At 36.2% G+C, this 23,156-nt stretch overlaps 2 protein-coding genes across 3 annotated transcripts in view; one reads left to right on the forward strand and one right to left on the reverse strand.

The window, feature by feature from the left end:
• Positions 1 to 885: 885 nt before the first annotated feature.
• Positions 886 to 5,179, reverse strand: LOC108166355 (kunitz-type serine protease inhibitor bitisilin-3). The gene is made up of 6 exons (XM_017305193.1): positions 4,797 to 5,179; positions 3,591 to 3,782; positions 2,989 to 3,165; positions 2,856 to 2,900; positions 2,624 to 2,702; positions 886 to 1,709 (listed from the first exon to the last, which is right to left on the reverse strand). Exons 1-6 carry the CDS (start codon positions 4,855 to 4,857, stop codon positions 1,631 to 1,633), a joined length of 633 nt encoding a protein of 210 aa, XP_017160682.1. The 5' UTR covers positions 4,858 to 5,179; the 3' UTR covers positions 886 to 1,630.
• A 3,760-nt stretch (positions 5,180 to 8,939) lies between these two features.
• ca12 (carbonic anhydrase XII) overlaps positions 8,940 to 23,156 on the forward strand; it is a 23,876-nt gene continuing 9,659 nt past the window's right edge. Inside the window, exons 1-10 of one of the 2 annotated variants that reach the window (XM_008412245.2) lie at positions 8,942 to 9,238; positions 9,406 to 9,426; positions 13,729 to 13,908; positions 14,856 to 14,998; positions 17,459 to 17,554; positions 17,662 to 17,725; positions 18,663 to 18,820; positions 18,922 to 19,048; positions 22,256 to 22,279; positions 22,534 to 22,621. In XM_008412245.2, coding sequence (XP_008410467.2) covers positions 9,175 to 9,238; positions 9,406 to 9,426; positions 13,729 to 13,908; positions 14,856 to 14,998; positions 17,459 to 17,554; positions 17,662 to 17,725; positions 18,663 to 18,820; positions 18,922 to 19,048; positions 22,256 to 22,279; positions 22,534 to 22,621 — 965 coding nt within the window. In that variant the 5' untranslated portion in view covers positions 8,942 to 9,174. The other variant, XM_008412244.2, reaches the window with a different exon arrangement.

The raw sequence follows: 23,156 nt of genomic DNA on the forward strand, positions 1-23,156 counted from the left end.
AACTTATATAAAATGTGTTGTTTTTTGTTTTTTTTTTTACATATTTTTTAAAACTGCCACTATGCCACAGCAGAGAGCAATAACGAAAAAAAATCAACCTCCTCTGGGTCCCTCCAGTGGTCTGCAGAAATACAGCGCTCCTGGGTCAGAAACAACCAATCAAAGCTAAACTCAAAAACTGACCTATCAGAGGGTTTCTGGAAGGAAGCTGGAAAGATTTGATCCAAATGATATAGTTAAAAAGACAAATATCCCTGACACTAACCAAATGTATGTAAACGTCTGAATCCAAAGAAAGTGGCACAAAACATTTCTTAAAAATGTTCTTGCTAAGTTTTTCAGACATTTAACAAATAAAAATAATTTTGGTAACGGACCTAAAACAATAGACATTTGGTTTGATTTAAGTTCAAACAGTGAGAAAAAAAATGTATGTATCTTTTTATTCGTAAATATTTGGTTTCAATTCTGACTGTTGAAGGCCATATGGCTCCAGCAGCCTAAAAGCTGGTGAGTCAAAACCCGATGTTATAAACTGAGTCAATTAAGTTTCTGTTATGTTCTACAGCTCTAGTACAACCTCAACCCTAATGAAGTAGTTTTTATCCTAAAAAGCTATTTTATTCCTGAATCTGCTCCCCCTGATCAACATAAAGTTTGGAAGTGTTCATAATAAACTAGATTGAGTGATGAAAAACTGTCTAAGCAAGTTTCCAATTTTAGAATGAACAATTCAGAACATTACACCAAAATGATTCATAATACCATGTACCTTCCTGATGGTCATGTCATGGCTAGTTAGTGTGTTGCAGAACTTTGTTGCTTTGTATTTTAATAGTCACAAAAGAAGATTTTCAACAATAATGCTGAAGAAACTGATAAAAACACAAACATAAAAACAAAATTTATTGAAGATTAAAACTTCACCTTATTAAGCCCTACTGCAATGTAAACAGTATATAAAGCACCAAAAAATATGCAGAATGGATTTCGGTAAATAAGACGGAATATTGATTTGAACAAAAATAATAATGACATTTGTTGAATGTTCACAGCTATAGACTTCGAAATGGAGAGCTAAGCTGGGTTTTCATCCAGACATTTGGTAGAACATACGGCACATTCTGCAAAATCACAATGCATTTTATATCCAAACACCTGCCAACATATGCACAAAATGAAATATTTGAAGAGAATGTTGTCCTTATCTATAGGGTTGCTTTTATTTCTGTTTCAACAGTTGTTAACTGAAAAAAGGGCTTTATTGTAGACAAAAAAAACCCCAAGATATCTTAAAAAGTGAGGTTTCTAAGAACATGAGTTTTTGAATATGTACCTTATTTCTGATTATTTACTTGTCATTTTAAACTTACAAATATTTTAATGTGATTGCATTTTAAATCTCTAGCTTCAAAAGTTGAATACATTGGTTAAATCTATGAAAAGTAAAAAAAAAAAAAATCTCTTAGCATGTAACCGAAATTAAACAATTCTAATTTTTAAAAAAATCTGCTTTAGAGTGTAGTTCTCTGGGACAGAAAAAATATGCATTTGGTTTTAGGACACAAAACTTAGTTCTTAATGGCAACCAGGTGAAAAAGATGCTGTTTTTTGGAGAAAAGGAGCCTTCCTATGTCATTTCTATCCCACTCCCCTGAAGTGGTGCGTCGGTCTGGGGCTCCTTGGCTTTCTTCTTTTGGTGTTTTTTCCTACAAAAGTGCAATAAATGATGAAATACATGAAAAAAAGTGACTTTTTCAAATGTTTTCATACGACAAATGTTAATATATTTTGTAAGAATTTTCTAAATTAGTATCAGAAGCACATAATTGTGAAAAGGAAGGAAAATGACTTGTGATGTTTTATTTATTAGATTTATATATATAAATGTGAAAAAAGCATGGTATGCATATCCAACCCCCTTTGAATAAGCGTCCTGAATCAATCATTTCTGCAGAGATTAATATATTTACCCAGTCCTCTATGCAAAATAGCTGAAGCTCAGTCAAAATTAGACAGTGCCCATGCAGACGAATTTTCAATTATAGCTGCAGATTCTCAGATTTAGGCCATTCATGTTCTATGGCTGTACCATGTATTAAGGTTTTCCCCTTACTGCACAGTAGACCTCCACTTCCATCTCAAGTTTTTTGCAGGATTGGTGTATATTTAAATCCATGCTTCTCCCCATCAGGTCTAAACATGTGCCTTTTCCCTAACAAATATATTTTCACACCATGATACTGCCACCACTATGCATCAAAGTGGAGATGCTAAGTCGGGGGGGAATGTGCAATTTTGTTTTCCCGCAACATGAGGTGTGCTTCTTCATCTTTACAGGTCAAGAAGGTGTGTTTATACTTATGTTAAATAAACTCAAGTGGATTCACATTGACTAATCATGAGGACTTCTTTGGGCAATTTGCTGCAAAGAGAGTTTTAGAAAATCACACCTAACTTTTCAGATTTGTTTTGTAAAAAAAATATTTGAAAATAGGTATTATTTTACTTTCAATTCTCAAGTATGCTCTTCTTTTTGTCAGAAAAAGTACAATTAAAACACATACTGTTGAGTTAAAACACTTGACAGAATATGAAAGAGAAGAACAAAAAGCAGACTTACTTTGACTTCACTATGAGGAGAATCACAGTTAACAGGACAGCAAAAATGACAATGGAAAGCAGAACCGCAAAGATGATGGCTGTTGGAAAAGGCAGCTGTTAAGCTAATGTTTAAATTGTAAATTACTGAAAATATTGGTAGAAACTCCAACTTGGCAACCAATGAGAATTTCAATAAAGGCAAACAAGCATTTATTCAGTCACTGAAGACATTTGTCCCCGTCTGCACTTACTAATAGGAGTGTCCGGTTCATCCTCCTCAGGCTCATCCCCTTCATCTAAGAACCAGATAGATCAACATTAACATGTTGTTAAAAAAACAACAAAAAAAAACAAATACACAACTTGAGATAGTTATTAGCTCACCATGAATGCCAACGCAGGTACTATTGCAGCTGTCTAAGTCAAAGAATCTGTTTCCATTTCCAAAGCATCCAGTCCAAAAGAACGTTTTGCATTTGTCATGAACGGAGTCGTAGTAGTATCTGAGGCGGTTACTATTACACCCTCCAGGTGCATATTTAAAGTGACAAGCTTCAGTTGCTGTTAACAGAAGATACAATTAATTTCAAGATAATCAGTCTGTCTGTCTGTCTGTCTTAGATTTTCACCACTTGGTGGCGCATAATTGCTACAAATTGTAGAGAACAGTGGCCTCCTGGCATTACATTTAAAACACTCCCTAAATCCTTTCTGTTAACAGAAAAAAATATGTTATCCTATGTGGAATATAGTTGAGGGGCATTTCTTTTGTCTTTCTCATTCAAAAAGGCTTAGTTGTTTTGTCATGTTTCTTTAGGCCATTAAACGGTTATCATTGAGTTCTAACTCCAAAGTCCACCAACGGCATGAAGGATGTTCAGCAGTTATATTTGCCATGACTCATACAGCTGAGTAGTGGTGAAAATAAAATGAACTTTTTAATCAAGTAATTTTTATTTTGCTTATCAAACAAAAAATCTTCTCACCGTCCGTTGGGTACAACTTCTCAAAGTTGAATGAACAGTTTCTCAAGCACTGTCTTTCACTTCGGAAACGGTTGGCGTTTCCTCCCTCGCCTTGGTAGAAGAATGGCAAGCACTTGTCTTCTTCAGGTTTGTAATACACAGAAAACGTGAAAGTTGTGCCTTGACCTGGATCCTGGGGCAGTTTGCAGAATTCTGTTGAATGACAAAAAGATAAGTTTAAGATATTTTTATTTTCAAAACAGCCAAGTTCTCTTTTTTATTCAGAATAATGCATGCTTAAACAAGACCTTTCTGTAAATCTATAACTAATGTTTAACTAGCATGATCACCAGAGATCCACTCCCTGTTTTACAGCAGCAATAAAAGGTGTCATATATTTTTCAGCCATGTTGCTCTTTATGGGCTTCACAGAAAAGAAGTGTGTTTCAAGCAGTTCTTTTTAACAAAAGTAAGCTTAATATGGGCAGATCACCTATGTAATTGACACTCTTACTTTAACAAAATGAAAATCAATGCTTAAATTCTGGAAAACGAAGACAATTTGGGTTCTAACTCTAACCTGTATCTTTAAGTGAAGATACAGGTTCGTTTCAGCTCAGCTTAGATACAGGTGCAGAACTAAGGTGAGTTGTGTGTAAAGGTTTTGAATTACAGCGGTAGAAAACATCTGGTCAGCTTAACACAAGCAGGAGAAAAAAAAATATATATATATATATACATATATACATTTTCAGCAAAATAAACAATCATAAAATACTATAATTTGAGCTTCAAGTCATAACATTAACATGACACAAAGGTACAATGATAATGTAGTAATAGCTGTTTAAAGGGTAATGTTTAGTTTTTACCTGTAAAATCAACAGACTTTTGCTGAACTGACTTGTTTTGTCCTGTTAGTCCATGTCTACAGTTTCAGTCGTCCCTTGCCTCAGGAAAAATAACACCCAAGTCGCACCAAAATAACTCAAGGTGAAGTCGTACCTCGGAGATTACAGTGTCGTTGAAATTAGCTCATTCAGCTCAAGCGAACAACGTAAATCAGACTGAATTCAGAAACCAGTTCCATACTCTTACAGAAACACCTACGCCCATGTGCTGGTCTAGATTATAGAAAGCTAGCTTCAACTCTCCAACATGTATTCCTAATTATCTTTAAATTAACTTTCATTTTAAGAAAAAAAGAAAAAAAAAATACAGCCATACCTTGTCTTTGTGAGTTGCTGGTGTGAAGTGCTGACAAAAAAAAAAGCAGAAGATTCTTCATTTTGCTGCCTGTCTTTGTGCTGTCTTTCCTGGAGTGACTGAGGGATATAAACTACGATGGGAGTGGGTGCTCATTATTGACCTTTGGACATGTATTGTCCTAATGATAACTCTGTCAATCGAAACTGAAGTTAATGGGAACTCTAGAGAGTTCCTCTCTGTTACAGTTGTACTGTCATAAAAAACAGTTTGTAGGTTGTGATATTTGAGCGTAGATAGACATGCTAAGATCCATTTTGCAATAAATGTGAACTGAAGCCTTGTTAGGTCAGTTCAAATACGATGTTTATGTATTTATCAGGATGAACATGGAATAGAAAGGATCTACCCATCCTGAATTTTATTACTTTTTGAATTTGGTAACTCACACAGAACTTTTGAATTTTCCTTAATTACTGCAAAGAAGGAAATAACATTGGTACCAATATTTTATGGCTAATTCAGGAAGCAAGTAAGTACCAGTTACAAAATACTGTATAGTTATTAGTGTGTCAGCATTGGTACTGACATCTTCTATGGCTTATGAAATATTCAGCTTTTTGTGATCATCTTGGTACCGAATGGGGAACATCCCATAATTTCTGAAACATTCTGCTAAAAACATTGCACTTTTTCACAGCTGAGTGCTTCCACGTACTTACAGCTAGAAACACCATTCAAATTAAAGGGTAGTCATATTCACCAACTACTTCTGTTTATTTCAGCTTTTTCATATCTTCTACAGATTTAATAAAGTCCCTCTTCAAGTTTTTACTTGGGTTAGGAAAGATTAGAAGAAGCTTACCTTTTTGATTTAGTAATCAATTACTTTCTGTTTCCCTTTGGCATTAATTACAATATTAAAAGTTGTGTGATATTTCATGTTCACTTGCCTTTTCTAATCTTATCCTGTAGGGGAGAAGTTGGAGCCAGTAGTCCATAATGTTTTTGTTTTTGTCTTTATTGTTCATGCCTGAATAAACTGAAAAACCATCCACCTCCAAAAATGAACTGTGCCACAGTAAATCAAAATTTCCCCCCAATATATATGGACTAAAAATTCTCATCAGGTTCTCATGCACACTCTCTCATTGAAAAAAAAAAACGATTCTCATTTCCTCCCTGCCCTCTTTAGATGAATGGGTTTGCAGCAATCATGTTTGGCGTAATACTACAGAGCATTTGTGAAGTTTGCTCCATGACCTGCATCATGATGATAACATCAACTGCAAATTAGATTCATCTGAGTAAAATCTTACTTAATAGCTGAAATCTGGAGAGTTTCTGTGTGAAAAGGTTTCTTCAGGGGTAATAAAACATGACCAATGTTTAACCCACCTCAATTCCAAACACCTACTCCCTCTTATAATGATGATAATAAAAAAGCCAGAAATGTGTGAGCCACTTTGCTTTTGTCAATTTCCACCAAGGGAGTTTATTTAAACATTCTCTTTTCAAAACTGACATGATGTGTACAGAAACAGGTTAGATGTAGATTGTAGCAGTCAGACTCAGACAGAATAATCTCATTGTTTACAATTTTCAAAATTACAGTGAAAGAAAATGAATCAGTGAGCTCAGCGCAAATAGGAGAGGGTAAATAATATTTGTAGCTTAGTATACACAGTTGTAAATACTATTTTTGGTAACTCCCCAGAACAGTACTTGTTAGTCCTTAAATAAAGAGTAGTGCAGATGACCACAAAATTACATGAAATGGGTTAACTAGTTTATATATACAAAGAAGAGTTGCATACCTGGGCTTACAGAGAGACTGATGTGACATATTGACAGAACAACTGCAAAATACACAAGACTCTTCATCTTGCTTTTTATTTTGTACTGTCTGGTGTGAGGAAAGGCTGTAAAGTACAAATGCTCTGCATATTTACTTTTTGTTTTTAACCAATCACCATTTGACTTTTTGTTTCACTCAGTAGAGTGGATCCATAGGATTCAAAAGCGTATTGCATATATTTGTTGATTCTTTTGTTTCTCATTTTTATAAAATAATATGCAGATAAAATAAATTATATTCCTGCTGCAGGATGTAAAGGGACAGTAATGAGTCAATGCACAGGCTTACAGCTCAACAGTTTTTTTTGTGTTTTTTTTTTGGTTTTGTGGGATGTGCTCTTTCTACATCTGACCTTAGTTGACCTGAAGAAGTGTTGGCTTCTAGTGCCATTTTGTGGTTTGACACACATTGTACATTCAAGCTCCTTGTTCTTGCTTTATCACAGTTTTCAAGACTGAATTACACAGGGTTGTGATGTGGGCTTTTAGCTAGAAAAGAAAGACTTACTGTTGATTTGATCTCTTTTTATTTATTTTCTAGCTAAAAGCCCACATCACAACCCTGTGTAATTCAGTCTTGAAAAGATAAATATATCACAAGCACAACAGATAGCAGAAACTGGCTTTGACAAGCAAAATCAAAACCTCAGAAAGCACAAAACAATTAAAAGCTATAGCAAATAAAGATAAATAAAAAATTTTTTCAGATGTCCATACATCTGATTCTTTTAATAAGTATTACTGTCCTTTCATTTTTTCCACTTTTGTTGCATTAACACCTCAAAGTGCAAGGTGTTTTATTTATATTCCATGTGACTAATGCAAAAGTAGTGCATAGCTATAAAGTTGGTGTAAAGTGATTTGTGGTTTTTAAAATGGTCTTATAAATAACAATTTGGAAAGAGAGGCTAGCATTTGTACAAACCCTCCTGATTCAATACTTTGTATAACTATGTTTTTGCTGTAGTTAAGATCCTTTGGCGTATACTTCTAGACCAACTTATTTAATTTCCCTTTGAGATCAATAAAGTATTTTTGAATTAAACTTTGCGCATCTGAAGACTGAAGTCTTTGTTCATTTATCCAATAACAGCTGCAGCTTAGTCAGGTTGGCAAGCTTATGCGACCATCGCTTTCCAAGTCTTGCTTTGATCCTCCCTTGAATTAAGGTGTAGAATATCGGCCATTCCAACACCTGAATCTACTTTACTCTAAACACTTTACACTAGCTCCAGTTGTATGTGGTTGTCCAACTGCTATTCCGGGTGCTACTCCTTTAATCTTTGCTAATTGGCTGCCAAGATGGACTTTTATAGACTTTTATCCTAATATTGGTCCAAGATAATAATGATCGAGATGCAAACAATCTCAAGGGGAGGTTTAGATCTCATGAGATTATAGAAAAGAAAGAACAGAGGAAAATGACATAATCATTGCAATATACAACAATAATGTTCCAACTATTATGCAGCTGTTGAGTTAAAAAAAACAAAAACTTAGCGTGTTTGTTTAATATAAGGATTAAAGACTACAAAACTATTTCTCTCTTTTGATAATAAATTCAAAACTATTTTTGAATTAACAGTTGAATAAACAGCAGAACTGATCTCTCTTCCAATGCCTGATAAGTTGTCTCAACTTCTTCTCAGACCAATGTGAATGACCTCGTAGCCATGCACCAGGTGCCAAAATGTTGATTCTGTAACAGGTTTGCACCACATTCGTCCCTATTTTTCTTTTTACCCTAATTCAGCTCTACATAACAATTATGGTCTTCTTTGATGTTAATTTATGACATAAAATCAATCTAAAACATGTTAACAAGACAAAAAACGTGAAAAAGTTCAAAAAATATAATTACAAGCTACACTTCATGATCTTCCTTGCAACAGGATATAAGCTGGGTTATTGCTGAATGTCACTTTACACTTGAATGACTTAATGTATCAAAACCAACATCATAAAAGTCCCAATAATCCAACATTTACTGTTAATAAATTTTGTCCAAATGTCTAGACAACCACAAGTCTAGACATATTTCTTTTTTAATCATAAAATGAAAAGTGCTGGCCACAGAATGCATCATCATGTACGACATAGAATCACATAAATTCATTCTCTGCACAGAGAACGAAAATTAATCATCTGCAAGAAAACGTTGCAGTGGAAAGGATCAGCATTTCGGCACACTGTTTAAAATATGTAATAAAGCTGGAATAATAAAAAAAAACTTTAATACTCTGAGTGTAAACATGCGGCTTGGACGTAAGAACGCCAACAGGTTGCTGCAGTGTGTAGCGCTCACACTTCACCTGACAAAGCGCCGCGCTCAGCGTTACTGCTGCGCTACTTCAGATTCAGCATGAGGTGGAGACCTGAAGGAGCCGCTGCATGGCTGTCACCCTCCGGTGCCCCAGATGACTCTTACCACCGAGATTGTTGATGCTCTGACGTCAGTTTGGGTCAACAGCATGGGTATAAAAGAGCTTTTTGGAGACGAGTGCTCCAAGATCCCGCAGCTGTGTGTTGAGAGGAGGTCAAGATGCGCGTTTTGGGTTTCATCGCCAGCGCGCTACTGCTGCTGACTTCCCTCAGCTTCCTTCACGGTAAGGTCTAGGCTACAAAAACGGAGCATTTCCAGTGTACTTTGTACACATCGACACATCTGCTTCACGAATGAGATGACATATGGTTGCATTTGTCAGTGTTAAAAGTTACCGCTCCTAAGAATTTTTAATCACAATTTTATTCATTTATTTTCTGTCCATTCCAGGTGCTGAATGGACATATAGTGGTAAGTCTGTATTTTATTACTTTTTTTTTTTTTTTTACAATAAATTGCATGAACACCACACATACTGTATGTAGTGTTTTTATATATACTGCTAAAAAAAATAAAGGGAACACTTAAACAATACAATATAACTCCAAGACCATAACATTAACTACAGCCCAAATACACTTTTTAGAGTGTAAATCAAACTTCTGTGAAATCAAACTGTCCACTTAGGAAGCAACACTGATTGACCCGACGAGGGTCCCCGTTGTCAATCAGTGTTGCTTCCTAAGTGGACAGTTTGATTTCACAGAAGTTTGATTTACTTGGAGTTATACTGTATTGTTTAAGTGTTCCCTTTATTTTTTTGAGCAGTGTATATAAAATGAGACGTTTTTTGTAACTATTTATTTTTATTCTACATCCAAAATGAATTATGCACTGCTTTATTCTAAACATGTAGCAATATAGTGGCACAATGAGTCCCTAATTTCTCAAAAATGGAATAAAGATAGGCATAAATATGTAGACCATTCCCTTTCTTCTGGAGAAATACCTGACTGTTATTCATTCCCTTTCTACTTAGTTCTACATTTTTTAAATAAATTTGTCCAAAATATTTTCTTATTCATATTATTTTTGGAAGTGAATTTCAACATAAGATAAATAAGATTATCAGAAGACTATAACACTGTGAGCAAAGGAATAATATTAAAAATATATTATTTTTATTTTTGTGGATTGAAGGCACAAAGCAAATTAGAATTAAAACGTAGATAAAATATCTTTAACTTTTGCAACGTTTTTGTTTTAGGCATGAAGACGATTGAATTGACTATCAGAATTTGGTTTCATGTGACATATTATTTGAAAAAGGGTGTTTCTGTTTTGGTTAAATGACAAGACAAAGCTGGAAGTGTTAAATGAAGTGTCGTATGGTAAGGAAAATAAAACCTTCTGTTTTCCTCCGGCACTACCTCACCGTCGTCACCTCGTGTTATTGTAGGGTTCTTTTACAAACTCTGCATTCACAACATTGCATTAGTGGTTGACTTGCCTTTGTGTCATGCCTTTAGGTCTGAGAACTTCTTGACCCATGACGCTCTGTTACATAAACTGTGGTCACGACATGACCTTGTCTCCGTATCGCTGCATATAAACAGTCTTTTGCAATCAGGGAGTGGATTTTACAGAAAACCAAATTATAAGCATCCAAATCCGTCAACGAGCACAGTTTTGCTCAGTGAGGCAAAATTACAAAACATTACAAAAGCCATCATTAGCAAATGCTTTATTTTCTATTTTGTCTGGTGTTTATTAAAATAAAAAATACAATTTTGTGATCTTGTGCTAATATCTCCATCTAGAATTTAAAACACCCAATTAAAATAAATTCAAATAAAGTTTTAAAAATGTCTAGTAATATCTTATGGAACTGGTTCATTAAATCACATTAAGAAGTTTAAAAAGAAAATCCCACATTTCCAGACTGCTGCTACTACATTTCATCTGCACTTCACATCCAGAGCCCTCAGAGGCTTTGTGTCATGGTAGTCGAGTCATTTCTAAGGCTGGTAGCACTTTCTGTTGACAAGTCCCCTGCTGAGTCATGCAATTTATCCCAACTTCAACACGTCACCCTCTAGCAGAGGACAAACAGTAAATTTAAATTTGTGACGTTAATCGTGGCGGCTCTGAACAGAGTACTCTAAAAAATGTTCTAACCCTTTTAATGTATGGTTCCTTCTGCACAGAAAAGACTGTATTTAGGAAAGTACCCACCAGCACATATGATCAAGCAGGCACTGCCAAAGGACCATCAGATTGAGCTGAAGGACAGTCTGTCTCAAATTAGAGCACAAATGAGGTGAAGAGTGAATAATTATAGATACAAGTCTGCATTTTTTTTTCACTCAGTGTTGGTGGATTTTCCTCAGTTGAACTTTGGGCATTGCACGAAACTCTTTGGCATTCATGATGCAATTGATGCACATTTATCTGAATGTCTCTTAGGCAACAGCTTCGTGCTGCATCATTCATTATTAACCATGGCTGGCTGGCATCTGCTCAATGGTGAAATATCAAATTAATTCCTGATGGGCAGTGATTTAGTGCCAAACACTCAGTGGGGGTGTATGTTTTCAGTGCTTTTCACATCACTGATCAAATTCATCGTCTTTTATCATGATTGGTGCTCTAACTTCAATAGCTATAGCTTTTATTCTTAAACTTAAGCTTTATTTTGAAGGTCATTGTTACTGTGACTAATTTATTTTGCAGACACATCACAAAGAGACATGACCATGCAGTTGAGGTAACTTTGTAAAAGTGCAAGACTAGAAAAATGTGGTTATGTTTGCCATCTTGTGGTAAATGGAAACCACTTATTAGATGAAGACAGAGTTGTCCCCTGTGTTTCAGTACTTAATAGAACCACCATTTACTGCAATTACAGCTTCAGGTTTGTTGGGATATGTCTACCAGCTTTGTACAGCTACAGACTTTTGTGTGAGTCTTTTTTGCTCCCAAAGAGCTCAAACTTCATTGGCATGAATGGAAAGCATCTGACCAGCAGCAGCTGTCTGAGAACCATTACCTTAAGAATACGTGTTGATTTAAATCATTCCAGTGAAGCTCTGGCTGCATGTTTCCTGCTTGAAGGTGAGCCTCTGCCTCTGCCTTAACCTTTTTGCAGTCAATTAAAGGTTTTCTTCCAGGATTGCTTTGTATTTGGCTGCATCAGGATTCCCATCAACTTTGACCACTTTTACTGCTTGTGCAGAAGAACTGTGCAACACAACTCTGTGTCACGATGGGAATGGTATTGAGGGAGACGATGATTTTTTTAATTTTATTTCTTTTACCACTCAATAGAAGCAGCTGTGGTGGGAATGTGTTTAGTAACTGGTGGGTTGCCAGTTCAAACCCCTGCTCTGTCTGTCTTAGTAGTTGTCTTCTTGAGCAGCACACTTCACCCACCTCGCCTGCTGGTGATGCATGGCAGCCCTGGCTATACACCACCACACTATGTGAATGTGTGTATATGACTGAATAAGGCGCTTTGGAGTCCTCTGGACTAGATAAAGCACTATACAAGTACAGCCTATTTATCATTTATTTATCATACAGCCCTAAAATTTCCACCCAATGCTCTCTACACAGCTTGCAGCAAACTGCAAACAGAACTGATTTAGGCTTTCATCCATCATTAGCTCTTTTTGCCTTCATTCTATAAATTCCAGTTTTGTGGCATGGGAACACAAATAGTTATCCTCTGGATAGTCTTGCACCTAAGCTGTAGATCTCTGCAGATCTTCCAGAGAAACCATGGGGCTCTTTGATGCATCAGTGATTAATGTGCTCCTCACCTGCTCAGTCAGTTTAAGAGGATTTTTTTGGAGCTCAACATTTCTTTTAACCTATAACCTGTTTTAAAGTTCTCCACATCTTTATCTCTGCCCCACCTTGATTTCTCTTCATAGTGATGTTTGTTTACTCATGTTCTCCTCCAAATGTCTGAGGTCTGCATAAAGCTGCACGATTCATTCCTGTGTGATTTCTTCTTAAAAACACACAATGTTGGCTGAATTTACAAACAACATGGTTTCTGTTGGTAATTTACACAATCATTTTTTTTTTTTTTTTTTTTTAGGGGATCAGAGTAAAGGGGACTTGAGTACAAATGCATGGTACACTTTTCAGATTTTTATAGAAATAAAAGCAAACTGTGAATAATTTTTTTCCCCACATTACAACTATGTTTTTACTTCACATTCATTTGAGCAGGGACAAGAGATAAAACAATGTTATAATTAACAGAAACCATCTTCCTGTCTGCAGGCTCTCCAGCCAAAGCCTAATTTGCAGGTCCAGTCCCCAGTTAGGGTTCTAGGACTTAGACCCATGCATTACTTTGTTTTGGTCTGTCAGATAAAATCCCAATAAAGTACAATGAAGGTTATGTAACGTGGCAAAATATGAAAAAAGTTCAATATACGCTTGTAAATCCTGCACACACCAGCACAGTTTTTCTAGAAGAACACCTGTAACATCTATGACAAGTCACTCAATGGTTTATAAAATTTTGTGCATTAAACATAATGTACTTATTTTGATTTACACAAAGACTTTTTTCCCCACACACACAATTGACATCTTTAAACTGAAAAAGAGGATTTAAAATCACAGTGAAAATGTTAGTTGCAAAATAAAGCTTGCTACTGGTCCTTTAAATCTAAGGAGATATGTGATTTTTTTGTCATGTGTGATTTGCCAGCTGCAGATGAATACCTTCACCGTGTTTTACTGCTGTTGTTACAGGACCTACAGGACAGGATTACTGGAGCAACAAATACCCTTACTGTGCCGGTTCTTTCCAGTCTCCAATACACATCACGTCAGACCTACTGAGGTTCAGTCCCACTCTACGTCCGATTGAGGTGCGAAACTACAAACTGTCATCGACGGAACAACTCACTCTTAGAAACGACGGACACTCTTGTAAGTATAAATGTGCAGAAAACACCAGAAAGTAGCTGACAGGGACAACTTTGAATCAAGACAAATATCTTTGTTTGGTTTGAGATGCAGAATCTCTTTAAATCAAATTAGATTAAGTAAACAAGGTATTCATTAGACGTGGCCACATATAAATGTGGAGAGCTAATTTCTGGGTCAACACAAAGAAAACGAAGGGAGGATCGCCCTTCCAAATCTGCCACGGCAATTTTCTGTACTCACTGTCTTATTATCTTAGCTGTCATTTTGTCCACAGAAAGAGCTCCACACGCCAAGAAAATTCATGCCAAGGGTGTTCCTCAGCTATGACTTTTATTTTAGACCACAGAAATTGCATCAGTTTTATGTGCGGTCTCTATTTTTAACAGTATCTCAAACAGTAAGCTATCTTTTAACAGCTTACAATTAGGACACACTGCAGACAACCATTCTTGTGTGGTGCATTAGGCAGGTTTTTGGAAGTCTGGTTCAATGGATGTCTGACAAAATTCCATCAGGAATTTCATCATAAATTTCAGTGACAGTTGTGCTTAACATGCATGCGACATCTCCTGGGTCACAGTGATGATTCAACATGAGAAATCTCTTTAAGTGTACTTTTTTTTAAACAGGTGACAGAATGCAAAGAGCAGACAAATGCTTATGTTTGCATATGTGATGGACCTTCACACCACAAGCTGAGTGGCATGCTGGTGTGACGTGTGTTTGAAAAGAGCTGACAAGGGTTTTTCATGCGTAAGCAGTCATGACACACGCGTGAACATGTTGAATCACTCCAACACTAGCTGTGTTCGATGCAGCCTCTTGACCTTGAGGTCTCAGAGCAGGGCCGTCCTGACCTCCTCACTTCAGATGAGGTTAAAATTAATGCTTTCTGATTGTTGTATATCAAAAGTGAATCTCTGTTGTTGATTTCAATTGATTCGCAGTGAAACTATCTTTGCCCCCGACGATGTACGTTGCCGGCTTGCCAAATCAGTTCACTGCAGCCCAGCTCCATTTCCACTGGGGCTCCTCCAATTGGCCTACAGGATCTGAACACTTGGTGGACAGCAAGCAGTTTGCAGCAGAGGTAAACTGACCACAATACTTCTTTCTCTGTGTTTATTTACAAGATGGCATACAAAAGAATCTCAATTCTGCTAACTTACTTACATTTCCAGGATGGTTCATTTAAATGTCCTATTAATGTCATTCTTTTAATCAAATCAAGTTGATGGAATTTTAATAACAAAAAACGGGTGTACAAGCTTGAATTTAGTGTGAATTTTCTCTAATTCACACAAGGTAACAATTCCTCACACAAGCTACATACACACACACACACACACACACACGCACACACACACACACACACACACACACCCACGCACACACGCACACACACACACACAAACTCCTACAATTATTTACTTCAGTGTCTTGCAGTTGGTTGTGCCTTGAATACGCTTTTTTCTTTTTTTTTTAAATATTTTTGAAGCCAACAAGTTTCAGGTATAATTCAGGGAGGATATTTGACATCTCCTCTTAGAAGAAGTGGTAGAGAGAAAGTGTTTTCCTTCTTATAGTTTTATTCTTGTTTTTGCTTTGAATGCTTAGGATAATCAAACAAACTTTGCTACTGTATAAAGACAATCTGAGTAGATACATAAAGCAGTTTTCAAATGATTTTATTCAATAAGGGAAAAAAAGACTGCGTAAACCAACAAGGCCATTACATTTTTTGATTATGGCATCAACCACTGAAAGGGGTGTACAATCTTTTACAGACTTTTTCTTTGCTGACTAGAGGCCCTTCAACTTAAAAAAAAATATTAGAACATGTATGACTTTCATTTGTAGAGTTTACATTTCAAACAGCAAAGCAGTTTATACATTTGTAACAAAATGTAAATATTAACTACAGTTATAAAAAGATCTCAAACAGAACAGTGATAACATGTCAGTGTAATAAAACCATGCATAATGTTCATATGAATGACCCTTATTTTATCTGCTACTTGAGATGACAACATCTCTCTCCTGATTTGATGCTTCATGACAAAAATGAGGTCCTTTTGATTGGCACAGACATCAGAGATGATGACACAATATACTGTTGATGCAGCTCATTCTGAAGAAACTCTGTTTTGCATCTGTTGCAGTTTCCTGACACTGTATTCAAATTTTAACCAGTCTCGAAGATGGCTTCAAAAGCGTCTTTTAACAGCAAGATTCACATATTGTGGTCCATCGTGTCTTTCGCTCTAAAACAGGATAGAAGTCCACTCACGGCCCACTTATGCTGCCCTGTTGTGTTTCACCCCAGCAGGATTTTAAGGGCTTAACACAGAAGACAATTATATGTTGTAGTTTACATCTGGAAATGAGATGATCTGGTAGTGCAGTTTAAATAATGGAAAACAGACCTGTTTCTTCATTTGATTCAGAGTGGCTAGATGCTATCACACCTGGGTGAATTTTATTTTACTGTGCCTCCCTTACAGCAACCACATCCAAGGTGGTGAGGTTTGACTTTAGCTTAATGTCATATATCTCCTTGAAGACTCTCCAAGCTTCAGGACCACAATTCCATGATGAGAGGTCCTTTTTATGGGGTGAAATGAGGAGGAATGAATCATTTCCCAGAAACAGTGAAAATGCATACGTTAGTCTGCATACACATTATCATTAAATTTGCCCTCAATGACAAGCTTGACTTTGTGCTCAAACTGACGGGAAGTCATTACGACCGTTACTTCTTTCTGACTGGCATTTGCTTATGCTCTATATTAGAATGGAATATACGTTTTCACAAACATGACAAAATTTTGGTAAAGGAAAACATATTTTCTTGTTGCATTCCCGGTTGATTTGGTGGACTGAACACTAGTGTCAAGTGTTAAATCTATTCTCTTTTGTGAGTCTTAAGCAGAACCGGCTCAGAGCATAAACAAATGAAGCACCTGCTTAGGGCCTTCAGACCTTCAAAACTATAATTATAACATTTGCTTAATAAAATTAGCACACTAATAAACATTTAACGGTTTCAAAATAGATATATTCAAATATTTTAAATTGCTGAACATTTAAAATTGAGATTTTGTAAAAGTGTGAATAATAATCCTCATAGTTTGATTGTTGTGTTATAATAGATACAGTCTGATGCTATGAGTTTAGTCTTTGTATTTGAGCTTGATTTGTTCACAAATACACATCAGCACATAACCAGTGACTTCTTTTAAGTACGGCCAATTAAACTTGGCCTCCTCTTGCAGATTCAACCAAATCTGTAATGACATGAAAGGCAATTGGTGGCGGTGATGTTTTTAACAGGAAAAGGGGCCCATATTCAAATTCTTATATTTAGTTCACCTTAAAGCATACATTTACAACGAAAAGGCATTTTTTTAATTGCACTTTACGTAGTTTAAGCATGAAGTTCCTCTAGATAGTGAAAAGTGACAACACATACTTCTCTTTCTTTGTCTTGTTTTGTTGCTTCTTTTGAAAATGTTGACATTTTCTTTTCTTTTCTTTTTTTTTCCCACAGCTGCATATAGTACATTACAATTCAGACAAGTACCCCGACATTAACACTGCTATAGACAAATCTGATGGTTTGGCGGTGCTGGGTGTCCTCATTAAGGTGAGACTTTGTGGATCTTTATAAAGTGAAAATGCACTTTATAAAGTGCACTTTATTTGTGCATTTTGTTTGTAAAGTTTAATCATATAATGACTCTTTCTCCATAGATTGGAGATTTCAATCCTGCCTATGAACAGATTCTGAGGTTTATCAATGGTGCCAAATACAAAAGTGAGTAATAGATTTGATTTTTTTTTAAAAAGAAACAAGATTAATGATTTTTCTAGCCCTTAATATTGTTTAATATAAATATTGCACATTAACTAATTTGACCATATCAGAATCCTATATTGATGCCCACCCTTAGTTTATTGGTGCAGTGCATTTGGGTGGGTCAGTATTTTTCTGTTATTCTAACAACATGAGAAATCAACAGGTGAAGTGTACATTGACATCTGGAGTCTCTTAAGCTTTTATGAATAGTAAACTGTTCTGTACTCAATGATCCTTAATCTATTGGGCATCTTTGTACATGATAATAAAGAGCTCATTTGACTTATATATTCAGTAAAATACTGTTTGTGGCTCTTTATGTTAATGGATCCTGTGAATAAACACAGCTGCTGGTACCAAATATTTCACATTGTAAGGTACATCTAGCTGTACGTTTGATGCTTTATCCTTTTTCTTAAGAATTGTATTAGTTCTGCATTGAGCTAATGCAACTGTCAAAAACATTCCTCACAGATTTCTGAAAATGCTAATATACTGTAGTAGAAAATGCAGTTTCAGCAGATTTGTTGGCATCATATCTATGATTCGCAACTCTCGCTACAGCACATGCAAAAATGCTCTGATTAATATTTGGTGGCTGTGGAGTACAGTGAATTCATTGTCATTGCCTCATTGTCATGTTCAAGCAAACAGTTTAAGATTTGTGACATTGGACTCATCTTGCTAGACAAAGGGATCGGATGAATGGAGGTGATTCCCAATGCCAACTTTCTTTGCAAAAAGAACAGTCACATAAATATGAAGACAAAAATAGATATTTTTTCTCCCCAAATTTCAGCCCAAGCATATTGTCTTCAAAACATGTTAGACCATGAGAGATTGTCAAGCAAAGTAAACCAGATTTTACTTAATATCTGTTATTTTGTGTTCTCAGATTTTGAAGTGCGGGTACCTGGCTTTAATGTTAGAGGACTGCTCCCTGCTCGTTTGGATGAATATTACCGATACGATGGGTCACTGACGACTCCTCCGTGTTTTCCAAGCGTGCTTTGGACAGTTTTTCGAAATCATGTCACCATTTCTCACCAACAGGTACTTTCACATTAAATGCATTTTTTACCATATCTTTTAGAAGTGTTAATGCTGCATGTTCATAACTTTTATGTTTGACCCATTTCTTCTTTTTTCCCAAGTATCTGGCTCTAGTAACATCCCTACACGCCTCCAGTGTCCAGAACGCAGAGGTTACCCCACTAAATAACAATTTCAGGAAGCCACAGCCCATCGACAGCCGTGTTGTCCTGGTCTCTTTCAAGGAAGGTTAATATGAGTTTTTATATGTTTTGCTTCAAAGAAGAAAGGAAAAAAACACCTTGTGCTGCTTTTAGAATGGCTTAAAAACTGCTTTTGAATGTGTTTTTGGCTCTGACTTTGGGTTGTACGGCATTACTTGCTTGTGGCTGTGTTTTGTGCTAGCAATATTACCTATTATTTATGCTTTTTAATGAAGGCAGCCTATGTCTTGTTATTGACATTTGCAAAAGCCATCACTGGCACTCTGTGAAACATTCATGTGGTTGCCTGCACTGTAAAATCAAATTAGTTCACATTACTTAAAAAAGATTTATTCAAACTCAATGCTTCAAAAAAATGTAAGCAAAGTAAGCTTAAAATTAGTAAGAAAACTTCATTTATTTTAAGTAAGCAGCACTAACTCAAGTAGTACAACTAACAAAAAACAAATAAGTAATTTGTCATGCGTTGTTAACTTAATTTTTTTAATTTGTGTGGATTGCTTGATATAAATTTAGTCTCCATTATAATGACTAAACACCTACAACTTGTTTAGTCATTAACAAGTTGTTAATGACTAAACTACAACTACTACAAGTAGTAGTTGTAGTTGTTACAACTACAACTACTACTTGGTTTATTCAAGTTCACTTAAATAAACCACATTTCTTGAATGAATCCTTGACCTTCCTCTCTCCCATTTCATTTAACTAAGATTTTATTGTCTCTAGTGGCCTTTATTTGAGAGCAATCAGACAGGAAAGTGGATAATGAGAGAAGGGGAAATCACATGGAAAAGGTCATCAGGTCGGGACTCGAGCCTATAAGAGCTGCGTCGGGGTCTAAAGGCCTCCATGCACGGGTTGGGCTTTATGACTGCACCACTGCAGCACTCTGCTGTCCCGCTTCACAGAATTATTAATTACCGTACGTAAAATATTTGAAATACATAATACAAAAATATATTCTGTCGGATAAAATAGGCAGTAAATAAAGATCAATCTCACTCTCAATCATCAGTGTGCGATCAATGTGACGATCTCAAGCCCCCCACAAACCCGCTCAAAAAACTTTAAGTTAGTTGACTGCGGTGAACACAGGTCGACACACAACAGTAGTCCTGTATTTGACAAGCACAGACTGTTAGTGTTGGCAACAAAAGTTAGCATAGTGCTAACAACCCATCTGAAGATAAAACTATACATTGAGACTTGTTATGATGTTGTGAATGCGACCCTATTCATGGAAACGCCAGGCTTAGTCTCTCTTCACGAGTCAGATGAGATACATTGCTGACTCCAGAACAGGAAAAAAAACTCAACTTGGATGTATGTAGTATTGAGTCAAAGCACAGTTATCAAAAACATACTTTTTCAAAATTAATCCAGGTCAAGTAGAATGAGTTGGAGGCTTTTCCACCACAAATTCCTAGTAACTTACTAACAGTGACAGTTGATAGCAAATTTCAATTGAATACCATGTTTGCATTTGCAGTGTGGTTTACCACATTTTATGGTAATTGGCTTCGTATCTTGGGGCATGTATGTGCATGTTTTTCCTCATTTTTGGTGTTTCTCTCTCAGCAAAACTTTTTGTGGCAGTTTTGCTGGCACTTTTTAAAAGCTTTTGCTAACAACATTCCTGAGAAGCAATTTAGGAACTGACTGCCCTCACTCTTCTCTGAGCTGTTGCATGGCAGAGTTGAAAAGGCAAGATCATTGCGAAGAAATACCCGATATTCTGGGATGTTTTAATAACGCTGGCTCTGTGTCTGATGCAGGCAGAGGACTGCATGGTATTCTTACAGTTTCACCTCCATTCACGAGGAAGCGAGTTGTTCAGCAGCTGCTGGCTGGCGACCTTGCAGACTTGGCAGACGAAGGGCTGTATCAGCTCCTACCGAGTGGTTCACAGACACTCCGAGCTGGCAAGAAAAAAGATCCCATGAGCCGGCAGAGTGTGACGCTGGCCAAACCAAAGCAGCAAACTAAGAATCCATCTCTTTGGAAGAAGAGTCAGACCAACTGTTATGTGGGAAAGCTGGGAATGGCTGAAAACACGCTTTGCTACACTTCACTGGAGCAGAGAATTTCCCATCAGCTCAAACAGACCCACGTGGGGAATGAGTTGGTTGAAGCTCTCAAGGACACAATTTACCCAGAGCTCAACCTCAAGAGCTATCTAGACTGTAAGTCAGATTTAGCCCTCTCTACCATTAGACGCATTCTCTGCAGACGTCCAACGGATGAGGCTTTGGAATTGGACCGCTCCCTGACAAAAGCCTTGATGAATCATAAGAAGACTTCAGTGGCAACTAAACATGAAGGGTCACAGACAAAGCACGATGGCCTTTCCTCTGCTGTTCCTCAGAAACCTCTCAGGCAGCACCATCCACATCCTTGGCTTTTGCCAATGGAGTGGGAAGACTAGAGAGATTCCAGACATAGCTCACAAAGTCAGTTTTGTAGCTGACAACAATGAAAGACTATTTTTGATCCTTTTTTCCCTCCAAACCTGCCTTAACATGTTGTATTTAATAATTGTTAATTATGCACTCTCAGATATGTACATGGTTATATACAAATGAACTCAGGACTATAATCAATTTGTAAATAAAGTAATTTTGTTGTTTTTAGATGTGGTTTACAGCATATTTCTGGCTGACTTTTGGATCATCGATAGCTCCTCAAAGTAGATGAGAACATATGTAGAGCTGAAACGTTTCTCTAGTTTGATGACTTTGCAGCTATCTTTGTAAAGACGGTATGTAGAGATATAGTCTTCTTTGTGTTCTCTAACATTTTTTGATACTTGTAAGGTAAAAAGAAGAAGTAAAAAGGGCATGGAGTGAAATGCTACTATCAATAAAAGCACCTTACTTGAATGAAACATGACAAATCTGTTCCCTTATTTCACACTTTATCTCTAAATCAGAAGAATTTATATTTTAAAAGCAGATTGAACAGAATCTGAGTTTAAAAAGCAAGAGATATTTTGTGTACAAATAATTAAACAAATGTTGCCACATATAGACTCCATAGTAAATCACTTTTATAGTTGTGAAATATCTTGCTCAAGATACAGTGCCTTAAAAAATATTTGTCTTATACAAACACATCAATATGACACCTTAACGGTTATAAATGATATTATTTTAAATTGTTCTGAGATACTGATGTGTCTGTTCTTTTGTATTTTACTATTGCTTCTTTTCTCTTTCTTCCTGGCACTCAGATGACTCTTTTTGGATAAACACTGGTATGTTGATTTTATATGTTTGGTTTTTAAATAATGTTTTGAATGAAATATCCTATTTATTGTAACAAACAGAAAAGCATATACTTGTAACGCATTACTTCTAGTGTAGATTGTAAATACACTATGAAAGACAGAACTTACCCCTGACCTCATCAATGCAGTAATGTCCATGTTTACCTGTAGATGAACACAGAAAGTAAACACACAAAGAATAATCTTTACACAAACCACTCTGCTTCCTCTCTACTCTGCAGGTTTACTGGTTCCCATATTGCTGAGCTGCTCCATACTGGGAGTTGTTCTTATTGTCGCATATCTATCCTGCCGGTTAAGACAAAAACGGTAAGTCAAGGGGAAAAAAAACTATCCCAAGGTAACATTTCTTATATTCACTTAAAAAAAATTATGAACACAAGCCTTTGCAAAGTAGTTCAGAGCTGGTGTATCTTGAACTCTGAAGAAATCTGCAGTTCTAAATTTAACAGTAAAGAGCCCTTTTAGAGATGAGCCACATGGACCGCGTATAAAAGCAGCCCATCAAACACAAGACTGACGAGTACTTCAATAAAATAGGTAATCTATCAACACATAAGCAGTTTAAAGTGTTTGTGCTTTCACAAAGTGAACTTTTTAACAATAATTTGTGAAATTAATTATTGTGAGACACCACATAAATAAGAGGGACAACATTTGTAATTGTGAGGATGGTCATTGAAAAATATTTGTATTTAGTAAGAATGTGAAGTTTCAGGATATTACATCTTTGTCTTTCTAACAGCTCAAAACCAGTGGTGGGAAGTAACGAAGTACAAGTACTTTGTTACTGTACTTAAGTACAGTTTTCGTGTATCTGTACTTTACTTAAGTAGATTTAATA

This window comes from Poecilia reticulata, linkage group LG6 (assembly GCF_000633615.1).
Source record: "Poecilia reticulata strain Guanapo linkage group LG6, Guppy_female_1.0+MT, whole genome shotgun sequence".
In the NCBI taxonomy this organism is placed as follows: Eukaryota; Metazoa; Chordata; class Actinopteri; order Cyprinodontiformes; family Poeciliidae; genus Poecilia; species Poecilia reticulata.

What these genes read in the sequence shown, in the direction of transcription:
- LOC108166355 (XM_017305193.1), bottom strand. Translation starts at nt 4,857, where the DNA reads ATGAAGAATCTTCTGCTTTTTTTTTTGTCAGCACTTCACACCAGCAAC. An exon ending in GAAGTTGTACCCAACGGACG is followed by an intron (nt 3,166 to 3,590) that starts GTGAGAAGATTT and finishes TTCTGTTAACAG; the next exon opens with CAACTGAAGCTTGTCACTTT. An exon ending in TGAACCGGACACTCCTATTA is followed by an intron (nt 2,703 to 2,855) that starts GTAAGTGCAGAC and finishes CTTTTCCAACAG; the next exon opens with CCATCATCTTTGCGGTTCTG.